Consider the following 13,018-nt stretch of genomic DNA (forward strand, 5'->3'; position numbering starts at 1 on the left):
GTTTAAGTTAAAACATAAAGATTTTATTGTTTCACAGGTATAGTTCAATCCAATCCAATCCAACTTTATTTGTTAAGCACTTTAAAAAACAACGATAGTTAAAACAAAGTGCTGTACAGGAGAGTGAATAAGATACAAGATAAAGGAATAGACATAAAACATGAGTAAAATGAATTTGTCAAAGACAAGGAGCCATATAAAAGACATATAACAAATTTAAATTAATAAAAACACAGAAGAAGCAAAATAAAACAAGAAAAAGTAATAATAATAATAATACTACCAGCTACTGCACTTCAAAGGCCAGGGAGAAAAAGTGGGTCTTAGGTATAGTTCAATGACTTTCAATAAAATAAGATTGGAACATTGAAGGTATATGCTCTCAGTTTAAAAAAAAAAAATTTGCTATGGGCCCAAATGAGTATCGGCAGGTCAGGCTTTTTAAAGATCAGAGATCGGCCAGAAAACTGTGATTGGTTCACCCCTACTACCAGCATATCGCCAGAGCTATCAAGTGGTGTTTGCTTAAAGAGGGGGTATTGTCCTCTTGGTAGTCTTAATTCTGACCCTCTTGTGCCTCCGTAGTATCTCTGTTTTTCTCTCCCTGATGTTTCAGAAAACTCTTGCTTGAGCCGTCAGTTTCAGCTGCTGTCTCTTTAAGGCACCCTGCTCCATAAACCCCCTTCACTCTGATTGGCCAGCCCTGTGGAGGTCTGTTGGGGGCGTGGCTATAGACAGACTCTATACATATATGAACAACTATTATTACTTTGTATATGGCTGATTTAGTGCAACAAACCCTAGTCAGAAATGCAAAAATAAACGGAATATAAAAGGAGCTTAATTCCTGTTTACACCTGGGCGGCCATCTTGGATTGTAAACTCAGGGGTGGGGTGGATCCAGTAGGAAATTCCGACTTCGGGAAGGCGTTCCGGATTAAATTTCCCACTCAGAACTTTTGAATTCCGATTCCGGAGTACAAATGGAACGCACCATGAGGCCTGCATGTGATGACCTCATCATTTCAGCAAATCTCGTTCAAATCTCGTGCATGCCTGGTGCTATTTTAAGAACTTTTTTTTTTTTTTTTTTTATCAGTTACAAACAGATTCAGGAATTTCATCAACAAATAAATATGTAGAGGTTTGAAAATCTGCACACGCTCAGTCTGAACATCCAGGGTTGATACTTTATGATATGCAAAACCAGAATACCCCCTCTTTAATTATCGCTTTGTAACTGTTTTGAAGCGACACCTCCTCCACAGTTTCCTTAGTTTCAAAGAATTCTTTCTGAAAATGTCAAATCACAGATTTCCGGTTTCATTTTGGACTTGTTGTTCTCCCTGAGCCCCGCACAGCTTCATATTTCCGTCTTGGAGAGCTCTCCTGGTCCAGCCCTGAACGCTCTGCCGCTGCCAAAACATCACAGTCAGATAAATGAGCCATTAGGACGCGCTGGCAGCAAACACCAGCCTCCTCAGCCTCACACAGCCTCGGTTTGCTGTAGTCCTCAGACTCCAGGCGCTGGGCGGGGAGAAGGGGCTCCTTTGTCATCATCATCATCATCATCATCATCATCATCTTCAGTCAGAGGAGAGGGAGCAGCGGAGACACTCTGAGCGTCTCCTCCGCGCAGAGAGGAGCAGAGAGAGCGCAGCGCATCATCCCGGTGCATGCAGACTCCTCTGAAGCGGATCTCCTCCTCTGATCCGGACTCTTTGGGTTTTCAGTCTCATGTTGATGACTTCAGGATGGTTTAAGCTGCAGAGGGGACTCGCTTTGGGAGCAATCAGCAGGAGGATGCAGCTTCCCGCACGGCTGGACTTGTGCGTGTTGGAGTGAATCTAAATCTTGAAGTGAGTAAAGTTTTTATCTTCTTTCACTGAAAACATGAGAGAGGGGAGACTGGTTAGGATTTGGGTTTCTCTTGCGCGCGAAAAACACCAAAACCTGCGCGTTTTCCCTCCTCCATGCAAACCCAAACTTTGAGGCTATCTCTGCAGAAACGAGCGCATCGTTTGCAGTTTTCTCTGTTTGAATAATTGAATGTTTTGAATGTTAATCTCTGCGTTAGATGCACTGAGTTTACGGGGATTTCTGCTGGTGTTCCTCTGTGCATCCCGGGGATTATTAGCTGGATGTGCAGCAGCTTTACGCATGGCTGCGCGCTGGAGATGGATATCCAGTGAAATGAAAGCAGAGCTGGAGGAGAGGACAGGAGAAAGTGACAGGAGAATGACAGGGAGGGAGTGAAGCTGTGTGTTGGTCATAAAAACACGAGAATAGCTTTAAAATAACAGAAACCCTCTCTGACAAAGACCCGGACCCCCTGTAAGCTCCTGTAGGATGCTGACCCCTCTAAGACCCGGTCTGAAACAGTCTCCTCAGCATCATTAACCCTGAACCAGCTCTCAGAGAGTCCACGGAGCCTGGTTTCTGACGTGTTTCACGTGTTTTGACGCTGAAGTGTGACCACACGATGTCCAGGAACGCGCCCGGCTCTGCTGCGGGTGGATTTGTGTCTCTGCGGATTAACGACCACGAGCACCAGCTGGGTTTTGTTTACTACTACAGCTGTTGTGTTCCAGCCAGATTATGACATCATCGCTCTGTACTCTGGAGTATCTATCTATCTATCTATCTATCTATCTATCTATCTATCTATCTATCTATCTATCTATCTATCTATCTATCTATCTATCTATCTAACAGGAAACATCTTTCTCATCTTTCCCTCTGTCTCAACATTTTTTAATCCTTTGTAAAACACTTCATCCATCCATCAAAATATATATACATTCACCGAACCATCCACCACTTTTCACATCCATCCTTCAGTCCATCCATCCATCAACCAACTGTTCATCATTCCACCCCTTGTTAAAAAAATTAATGGGAACATCAATCTATAGATCTGTTCATTGATCAATCCATCAAGTATCCATCCATCCATCCATCCATCCATCCATCCATCAAGTAACCATCCATCCATCCATCCATCCATCCATCCATCAAGTAACCATCCATCCATCCATCCATCCATCCATCCATCAAGTAACCATCCATCCATCCATCCATCCATCCATCCATCCATCCATCCATCCATCCATCTATCCATCCATCCATCCATCCATCCATCCATCCATCCATCCATCCATCCATCAACCATCCATCCATGAAGTATCCATCCATCCATCCATCCATCTATCCATCCATCCATCAAGTAACCATCCATCCATCCATCCATCCATCCATCCATCCATCCATCCATCCATCCTACTTCCATCCATCCATCCATCCATCTATCAATCTATCCATCCATCCATCCATTAATGTAGGATTCATCCATCCATCCATCCATCCATCCTACTTCCATCCATCCATCCATCCATCTATCCATCCATCCATCCATCCATCCATCCATTAATGTAGGATTCATCCATCCATCCATCCATCCATTAATTCAGGATTCATCCATCCATCCATCCATCCATCCTACTTCCATCCATCCATCCATCCATCCATCCATTCATCAACCCTCCACCCATCAAGTATCCATCCATCAATTATCCATCCATCCATCCATCCATCCATCCATCCATCCATCCATTAATTTAGGATCCATCCATCCATCCATCCTACTTCCATCCATCCATCCATCCATCCATCCATTCATCAACCATCCATCCATCAAGTATCCATCCATCAATTATCCATCCATCCATCCATCCATCCATCCATCCATCCATTAATTTAGGATCCATCCATCCATCCATCCATCCATCCATCCATCCATCCATCCATCCATCCATCCATCCATCCATTAATTTAGGATCCATCCATCCATCCATCCATCCATCCATCCATCCATTCATCAACCATCCATCCATCAAGTATCCATCCATCAATTATCCATCCATCCATCCATCCATCCATCCATCCATCCATCTATCCATCTATCCATCCATCCATCCATCCATCCATCCATCCATCAAGTAACCATCCATCCATCTATCTTTCCATTCATCCATCCAACCATCACTTCATAATCCATTATCCATCCATAGATGGACATGAACTATGCATCTGTCCATTCATTTAACAACTATTTGGGAATGAACTGGTGCAGATAAATGGATGAATGAATGAAGACAGACTCAGTGAACATCGTTCATGTCCTGGTTCAGAGGAACAACAACCTGCAGCAGTGAGTTTCAGAGATTGTCAGGATGAAAATCAACTCACAGTGTAACGTGTAGAAGAATGCAAAGCTACAAACACATCAGTCATCAGGACGGGTCACAGCACCGTCAGCTGTTTTTAAAAAGCTTCAGCTGCTGTTACGTAAAAGATACACACACACACACACACACACACACACACACACACACACACACACACATACACACACACACACACACACACACACAAAGCGCTGCAGGTTGCTGCATCAAACACACAGAGCAAACAGAGGAGAGGACACATCACAAAAACTCACTGTAGAGTGTTTTCCTTTACAGCACGGTAATTAAATATTATGGATGATAATTATCTGTTCTGACTGATTAACCAACGATCATCAGAGTCAGAGTGGGCTGATGAAGACTTCAGGAAAACAGAGGTTACATCCAGAACAGAGGAGCTAAATGTCAGAGCACTAACTTTAATTCACAGTCAGTTTAATCACTGCAATCATCTTTAATTATTGAGTCATTTTACGCTGTTCAGGGTGAACAGTGCTGCAGACGTTAAACTTTAAAAAGTGATCCGTCAAATTAAAAAATGAGTGAAAAAAAGGAGCGTGCCTGTTTTTTATTAGGAGTCTGAGCTGACAGACGGTTTTTAATCTGATATTGTGGATACCCAGCAAAATTTTCCCTTGATCGTCTCAGTTTGTGGAGTAAATAATAAGAATAGTGTGGTACTGTTTTCTTTCAAACATTAAAAAACAGTGCTAACAGGGATTAACAGGAGGAGCTATGGAAGCCCCAGGAGTGAAACTGTTTTATCTAATAGAAAAATTGTGGATAATAAGCACAAAGCTCAAAAAAAAAAAAAAAAAAAAAAAGGGATAAACAAATAGATACACAAATGAATAATATAAATGAATAATAATAATAATAATAATAATAATAATAATAATAATAATAATAAAAATAATAATTCAATAAAGAATTCTATTCTTGAATATGTTGCAAAATAAAGAAATAGATAAATAACAAAGTGTATTTTTACCTTTATGTCACTTTTCTGATCTGGTTTCTACAATTCCTCAGGCTAAATGCTATTAAAGTACTGAAAGCATAAATACTTAAAGAGGGGGTACGGTGGGTTAATTTTTGTTGTTGTTATCTTTATTCTGTCCCTCTGGTGCCCCCGTAGTAGTGTCACAGGATTTTCAGTTCAGAACATTTTTATTCTAAAATCACAATTAATCTGAGTTAATTGCAATTAAAACGAATTAATTGCGATTAATCGTACCTTTTTTTAAAAAAAATCTCCTTTAAATGTTTGTACCAGGTATTTCTCAGGTCTTTAACTCTCTCATCCAAACATAAGAGGAGAAACATGTTTTTTTTAAATTTTCATTTGAACATTTACTTAGAAAAATTTTGAGGTAAGTCGTGTTACAAGTTCGTTAGAACACGTGATAAAGTCCAACAAACCAGAATCCCATTTACTTAAGCTGTATTATTAAAGAGGGGGTACTGTGCTATTTTTACATCTTTATTCTGTGTCACCCTCTGGTGGCCCTGAAGTAATGTTGCATATACATATATACAGCTCAGAATATATTTAATTTTAAAATTATGATTAATCGCGATTAATCAGAGTTAATCGCGATTAATCAGAGTTAATCGCGATTAATCTCACCTTTTGACGTCCTATAAATGTTTCTTAATGGGCATTTTTCAAGTCTTTAACACTCTTATCCGAACATGAGAGGAGAAACGTGTTTATATGTTTTCATTTGAACATTCACTTGGAAATTTCTTTAAGTCAGTCGTGTTATAAGCTCATCAGAACTCATGTAATGAATTTCAATAAACCAGAATCCTATTTACTAAAACTGTATCATTAAAGAGGGGGTACTGTGCCAATTTCAAGTCTTTATTCTGTCCCTGTAGTTTTCACAGCTCAATGAAATCTCTACTTTTCTCTCTCTGGTGTTTTAGAAAACCCTATTTTCAGCCAAAGTCTGAAACAAAAGTTTGAGCTACTGCCTCTTTAAGGCGCCCAGCTCCATGAACCCCCTTCCCTCTGATTGGGCGGCTCTCTGAAAGCAGCCCTTGGTTAAACTCTGATATCTCACTTTTAGCATCCCCTGGTTTGTATCCTTGATCAAACACACGTCAGACTCGTCTGTTCTTGGTCTGTTCGTGGTTTGCTGTGATGATTAAAGCGGGGGTGACTCACGTCCATCTGTGGCTCCAGCAGACGGTCTCTGATCTGACGTCTGTCTCTGTTTGTTTCTCCTTCTTCAGGTCATGGAGTGAGCGTCGAAGCCAAAGTCGATCCAATGATTGAGACGGGGACTCCGAGCATGCTGGGCCGCGGCGATCCGGCGCCTTGCACCGTGTGCTGCTGCACCATGACCAACAAGATCCTCATGGTGCTCTTCATGGCGCTCCTCGTCCTCGCCATCTTGTTCGGGAACTTGGTGACCTTGGCTGTTTTTCTGGGGACGAAACACTTCAAGACGTCACAGGGTTACCTGAAGGCGTCGCTGGCCGTGGCCGACCTGGCGGTGGGAATATTCGTGGTGCCGCTGTCGGTCTACGCCGAGGTTTACCTCATGGTGACGGACTCGGCTCCTGAGTGGACTTCCTACAACTCTCAGGCGGTGAACTTCCACCCGTGTAACGTCATCGGGCCGGTGTTTGCGGGATGCACCCTGGTCTCCATCACGACCATCTTCCTGCTGACGATCGAGCGGAGCATCGCCGTGCTGCGGCCGCTGCACAAAGACTCGGTGATCACGCGTAAGAGGACCATGATCCTCATCGTCCTCTCCTGGGTGGGGAGCTTCTTCTTGGCGGTGTCTCCGATGGTTTTCAGCAGCGAGATCGCTCTGGAGTACAACTCCTGCAGCCGGATGTGTAACTACGCTCTGGGGACCATCGGCGAGTTCCCGAGCCAGGCGTGGAACATCCTGCTCCTCTTCCCCGTGTTCGACTTCACGCTCCTCGGAGGAACCGTGGTCATCAACATCATCTCTCTGTCCAGCATCCGGCAGCACTCGCGGCGCAGGAAACACCTCGCAGAGAGCGAGTGCCAAAGCATCTCCAAACCCACCTTCTCTGACATCAAAGCAGCCAAAACGATAGGGACGCTGACGGTGGCGTTCACCGCGTCCTTCACGCCCATCGCCGTCTTTGTCGTGGGGAACGTTTTGGGCAATAAATGGTGCAACTTTTCCTTCTTTGCCTTCTGGATTTTGGCCACCAACAGCTGCTGGAATGTGATCATCTACAGCGTGAGGGACCAGAAGTTCAGACTGCGAGCGCACAAGCTCCTCATGCCTTTCCAGAGACAGAACTCCACCAAGACCTAAAACCAGGACCAGGAGCGAGGGACCGGCTCCGTCACAGACTCAGAGACGTGTCTGCATGTTTCATGGATTGCTGTTGTGATGAAAAGTTTTCTTCTAGCATCATTAAAAGCATGGAGATGTCGGGTAGCGAGCGCCGCTCTGCGTGGGCGTCCGTCTTGTTCTGTGTTTCAGACGCTTGCTTCAGTCTGTGGATGGTTGTTTACCAGAGTGTGATCTATTAAAACATGCTACAAACACAATCTGCTGTCTGAGTCCGCAGTGTGTGAGGAGATCAGCTGGAGTTTCAAAATAAAACTCGCTAAAGAAAGAGACAAAAGAGTCGTGACTTCTGGAGGCCCCGCCAAAATAAAAACCTGGTTAATGTTTGGAAACAGAAAGTCAACCTACACTTCCTTTAGAGTATAATCAAACAGCACAACATTAAAAGTTTGATGGAAATGAAGATTGTGAGAGTGAAATAAAAGTTTTCAAAATATCAAGTTTTATATGAAGAAAGTTCAGGTGTAAATCTGATATTTGAGTTTCTGTTGTCTTTCTATCAGCTCCAACCAGTCTGTCCATTCTCCTCTGACCTCTGGCATCAACAAGGCATTTTGTCCCACAGAACTGCTGCTCACTGGATATTTTCTCTTTTTGGGACCATTCTCTGTAAACCCTAGAGATGGTTGTGGGTTAAAATCCCAGTAGATCAGCAGTTTCTGAAATACTCAGACCAACAACCATGCCACGTTCAAAGTCCCTTAAATCACCTTTCTTCCCCATTCTGATGCTCGCTTTGAACTGCAGCAGATTGTCTTCACCATGTCTACATGCTGCCGTGTGATTGGCTGATTACAAATTTGCGTTAACAAGCAGTTGGACAGGTGTGCCTGATAAAGTGGCTGGTGAGTTAAGATTGAGCGTTGCCATATGAACGGGCTATCTGTGCTTCACATGGCCCAGACAGGCTGTTTGTGACCATTGACGCATGAGAGGAAAGTGTTGCAACCGTGAGTGAGGAGGGAACGGGGCGCAGCGACACGATGCAGCATGTGAGTCAAAAACAGAAAATATTCCTGGAAAAAAAGGCCAAACAGAAAAATAGTTTTATTTATTATTTTACAGTGTGTAAACGTTTACGGAAAACTAATAAGATTAACCTTCAATTTACAGTAAAAACCATTAGATTCTTAATATGGAAAAAATTCCCTTATATAAAGAGCTACATATAAACTTAGACATAATTGCCATTTTATATAAAACTGACTGTTATTTGACAGAGCAGAAAGAGTTTTTCCAATAAAAATATGTGAAAAAAACATAGAATGTCTGTATTTGCATAATACTTAAAAAAATCCATCTTTTTGAATTTAAAAAAAAAAAAAAAAAATAAAAAAAATAAATAAATATTTAGGGCATCATAAAATTAGGATTTTTATTTATTTATTTGTATAATACTTAAAAATAATCCAGCTTTTAAATTTACAAAAAAAAATCAATAAAAATTTAGGGCAATTCATCATAAAATTAGGATTTATTTATTTATTTAGTTGTATAATACTTAAAAAAATCAAGCTTATTAAATTTACCAAAAAAAAAATCAATAAAAATTTTGAGCTATCATCATAAAATTAGCATTTTTAATTTATTTTTTTGCATAATACTCAAAAAAAAATCAAGCTTATTAAATTAACAAATAATAATAATAATAATAATAATAATAATAATAATAATAATAATAATAATAATTTAGGGCTATTTATCATGAAATTATGATTTTTTTGTTTATTTTTTGTTTATTTTTTTTAAACATTTAAAGTGAGTTTTAAATTAAAAATAAAAAAATAAAATACCCACTAACACAGGCCTCAAATCATGAGTTTTTTCTCAAGTGTCTTTTTTTTTTAAGAAAATCAATTTCTCAACCTGTGTTTTTTTCCCAGTCAGAAAGTTAAATTCCACCAGGTCTGTCTTTAGCCCATCTCCACTTCATCACTGCTTTAAAGGTGATCGGTTTTACTGCCGTGATGAGACTGGAGATTTATCTGTTGTATTTACGCTCTGAGCAGATCGAGCCCAACAGGAAGTCAGACACTGAAACATCATTAAGACTTTGTATCAAGCAGAGCTGGACCAGGAGTCAACAGGTTTTTAAAGCCAGTGAGGAGGGTCTCGAAGGTTACGCAGATATTTGTGTAACCTAAGGTGTGTCTGGGTCGACTCTGGCAGGTATCTGTCAGCAGGAGGCTCAGCGTCGTCTCAGTTTGACCTTTTGTTCTGTTCAGCTCTTCAGATCCTCACAGGTAAGTTTATCTCATCCATATTCAGATGTTGTGCTTCGGCTGCGGTGAGGGATGGACGAGAGGACCAAAGTTCAAGGCGTTATTTTATTCATGGAGCTTCTCCTTCAGGGCTGCAGCATGAAATGTTCGACTGAATGGAGACAGACGTGAAAAGGCTACAAGGACGAATCTTTGTGAGCCCAGTGACCGTGAAAAATCAGCGTCTCAAGCCAAACTGAGATATGAGAATGTGCGTCTTCTTCTTCTTCTACTGTGTATGATTTATGTTTGGGAGGACGAGGACGACAGGTGGAATTAAAGGCCGTCTCTGCTGCTGCCTTGAAGTCGTTGGTCTGACAGGAGAGAAATGAAAAGTAAAAAACAAACTCTGCATTTTTAAAAGCTGCCTGACGCCGCGTTTCTCTCGCTCCTCATCAACAATGCATCACCTCAGAGTGGGTTTAATACAAAAAATCACTGCGAGGGGCGAAGAGAGGAAGGAAAAGGTGCAGGAAAGCAGTTTATACAGCTCGTTACTCACTGAGAGGAAGCTTAACGGAGGCAAAAACAACATAGTTCAACAAAATAAGAGAAAAAATCAGACAAAACACGAGTAAATCTCTAATCTGTCTCGTTTCTTTGGATTTAAATCCTAAATAATGAGAATTTCCAGAGTCTCACGCACAGTCATAAAGATTTGGCTTTAACCAGGCCAAGGCAAAGTTTGACCACAGCCCATCTGGAATGACTAGAGAGCTGGATTTTTTGACCTATACTGCAGCCAGCCACCAGGGGGAGCAGTTTTGGTGGCAACATCACTCCAAGCCGAGCGAGATGACGCCACGAGGTAAGGTATTTATCAACAGTTAGGTAGAGCTACACTTTAAACCTGACAACAAGCTAGCTTTGTCAGTTTGTAGCGTAGTTTAGCAGCTGCTATATCTCTCTCTCCTCACAGCCCGGTGCTCTGAGACGTGTCTGTAACGTGTAACGTTAGTGAATCCTGGTTCTGTCCTACCAGACACATCTACCAACTCCAACCTCACCAAGCAGAGCTAACGTAACCTGGCTCTTCATTTTATTGATAGACTCTCAAGTTTGAACAGACCACTGCAGAATAACTGCTGACTGTGGGTTGGAGCCAACATTAGCACAAACAGATTAGCTTGTCTTTTAGTCTTAAGTAAAAGCCTCTAGCCAGTATTTTAGCCTGTAGCTCCGATTTTAGCTTTTGGCTCATGTTATAGCATTTACCTTGTTTTTTAGACTTTAACCCGTGTTTTAGCCTTTAGCTCAAAATACAAGCCTTTAGCCTGTGTTTTCACCTTCAGCTCATGTTTTAGCTTTTGGACCATGTTTTAGCCTTTAGCTCAAAGTAAAAGCCTTTAGCCAGTATTGCTCCTGTTTTAGCATTCAGCCTGTTTTTAAGGCTTTAACATGTGTCTTAGCTTATAACTTAAAAGAAGAAGCCTTTAGCCTGTATTTAAGCTTTTAGCTCCAATTTTAGCTTTTGGCTCATATTTTAGAATTTAGCATGTTCTTTAACAGTTTGACCTGTGTTTAAGCCTATAGCTCAAAGTAGAAGCCTTTAGCTTGTATATGAGCCTGTTGCTATGATTTTAGCTTTTTACTCATGTTTTAGCATTTAGCCTGTCTTTTAGACTTTAATCCATGTTTTAGCCTACAGCTCAAAGGAGAAGCCTTTAGCCTCTATATTAGCCTGTAGCTCATGTTTTAACTTTTGGCTCATGTTTTAGCATTTAGCTTGGTTTTTAAAACTTTGACCTGCGTTTTAGCCTATAGCTCAAATTAAAAGCCCTCAGCTATTATTGTTGTCTTTAGCTTGTATTAAAGCTTTTGACCCGTGTTTTAGCATTTAGCTTGTTTTTTAGGCTTTAACACGTGTTTTAGCCTATTGCTGAAAGTAGAAGCCTTTAGCCTGTATTTTAACCTTTAGCTCATGTTTATAGCTTTTGACCTATGTTTAAGCATTTAGCATCTTTGGCATCTTTTTTTATATTCTGATCTGTGTTTTAGCCTCTAGCTCAAAAGAAAAGCCTTTAGCCTGTAAATTAGCCTGTAGCTCTGATTTTAGCTTTTGGTCCATGTTTTAGCCTACAGCTCAAATTAAAAGTTTTCAGCCAGTATTGTTGTCTGTAGCTTGTATTATAGCATTTGACCCGTGTGTTAGCATTTAGCTTGTTTTTTAGGCTTTAACACATGTTTTAGCTTATAGCCCAAAGTAGAAGCCTTTAGCATGTATTTAGCCTTAGCTCGTGCTCTATCTCTCTCCTGTTTCTCTTTCTTCTTCTCTTCTGTCCTTTTTCTGTCTGACAGTTAGGCTCCAGTGTCCACCATCACTACAAAATTAATCACAGAAATCGTTTTCAGCAGAGAAAACACAAATCTCTCTTCTCCATCAGCTGGTGTGGTGTTGTCATGGAGACTTGGACGTGAATCAGTCTGGTCCAGCTCGACCTGACCGGGAAGCTTAGAAGTAGCACAGAAGAATAACCTACATCTGCGCTGATGATCTCATTTTAAAGTCTGGAGTCTCTAGAAGAGACTTTTTGAGACCACTGAGAAACTCCTCACAGAGACTTTAAAGAAGATGAAGGATTTCTTCATGAGAAGATGAAATAATAATGAGAGCATTTCCTTTATTTCAACATCTCACGCTCTCTCATCCCAACCTTTGACGTCTTGGGTGGATTATGTAACAGATGACAAACACTCCACGGGGTTTCAATGAGATGCTGATGAGAGCGGGTCCCTCAGGTCTCCATCTCTTCATCACAGTCCACTTCACATCTCCTCCTGAACCGCCTCTGTCAGAGCGGCGCTAAGAGACGGAGAGCATCTGCAATTAAAATCGACCTCCTGCTACGAGCGCTGGGGATAATGTGTGACAGAGAGGATGAATCGATGCGATGAAAGACGGAGGATGGAGGTCGCCGTCAGCAGCCTTGAGTTTCATACTCATCCAGCTCGTTGAGGAAAGATGGAGGAAGAGAGAGCAGCAGATGGTTGTTTCTCACAGAGCAGACTTCACATCATCGTCCAAAACAAGGTCTGTTCGTCGGAAAACAGGAAACAGGATCTGATGTCGGCCAAAACCTGACACATACAACCGCTCAGCCGCAGCTCGGCTTTTATTTCTGTCGCTTTAAAACATCCTCGTCAGAAATCTCAGAGAAGA

General features: G+C 41.4%; 1 protein-coding gene across 1 annotated transcript; it reads left to right on the forward strand.

Annotated features, from left to right (window-relative positions):
- The first annotated feature begins 1,397 nt into the window (after nt 1-1,397).
- LOC141801144 (beta-2 adrenergic receptor) lies at nt 1,398-7,775 on the forward strand. Its single transcript, XM_074684088.1, has 2 exons — nt 1,398-1,859; nt 6,489-7,775. The coding sequence occupies exon 2, from the start codon at nt 6,524-6,526 to the stop codon at nt 7,556-7,558; it is 1,035 nt and encodes a 344-aa protein (XP_074540189.1). The 5' UTR covers nt 1,398-1,859; nt 6,489-6,523; the 3' UTR covers nt 7,559-7,775.
- The last annotated feature ends 5,243 nt before the right edge of the window (nt 7,776-13,018 follow it).

This window comes from Halichoeres trimaculatus, unplaced genomic scaffold, assembly GCF_033239565.1.
Source record: "Halichoeres trimaculatus isolate MK-OKI-2021-1 unplaced genomic scaffold, fHalTri1.1 fHalTri1_scaffold_12, whole genome shotgun sequence".
Lineage (NCBI taxonomy): Eukaryota > Metazoa > Chordata > Actinopteri > Labriformes > Labridae > Halichoeres > Halichoeres trimaculatus.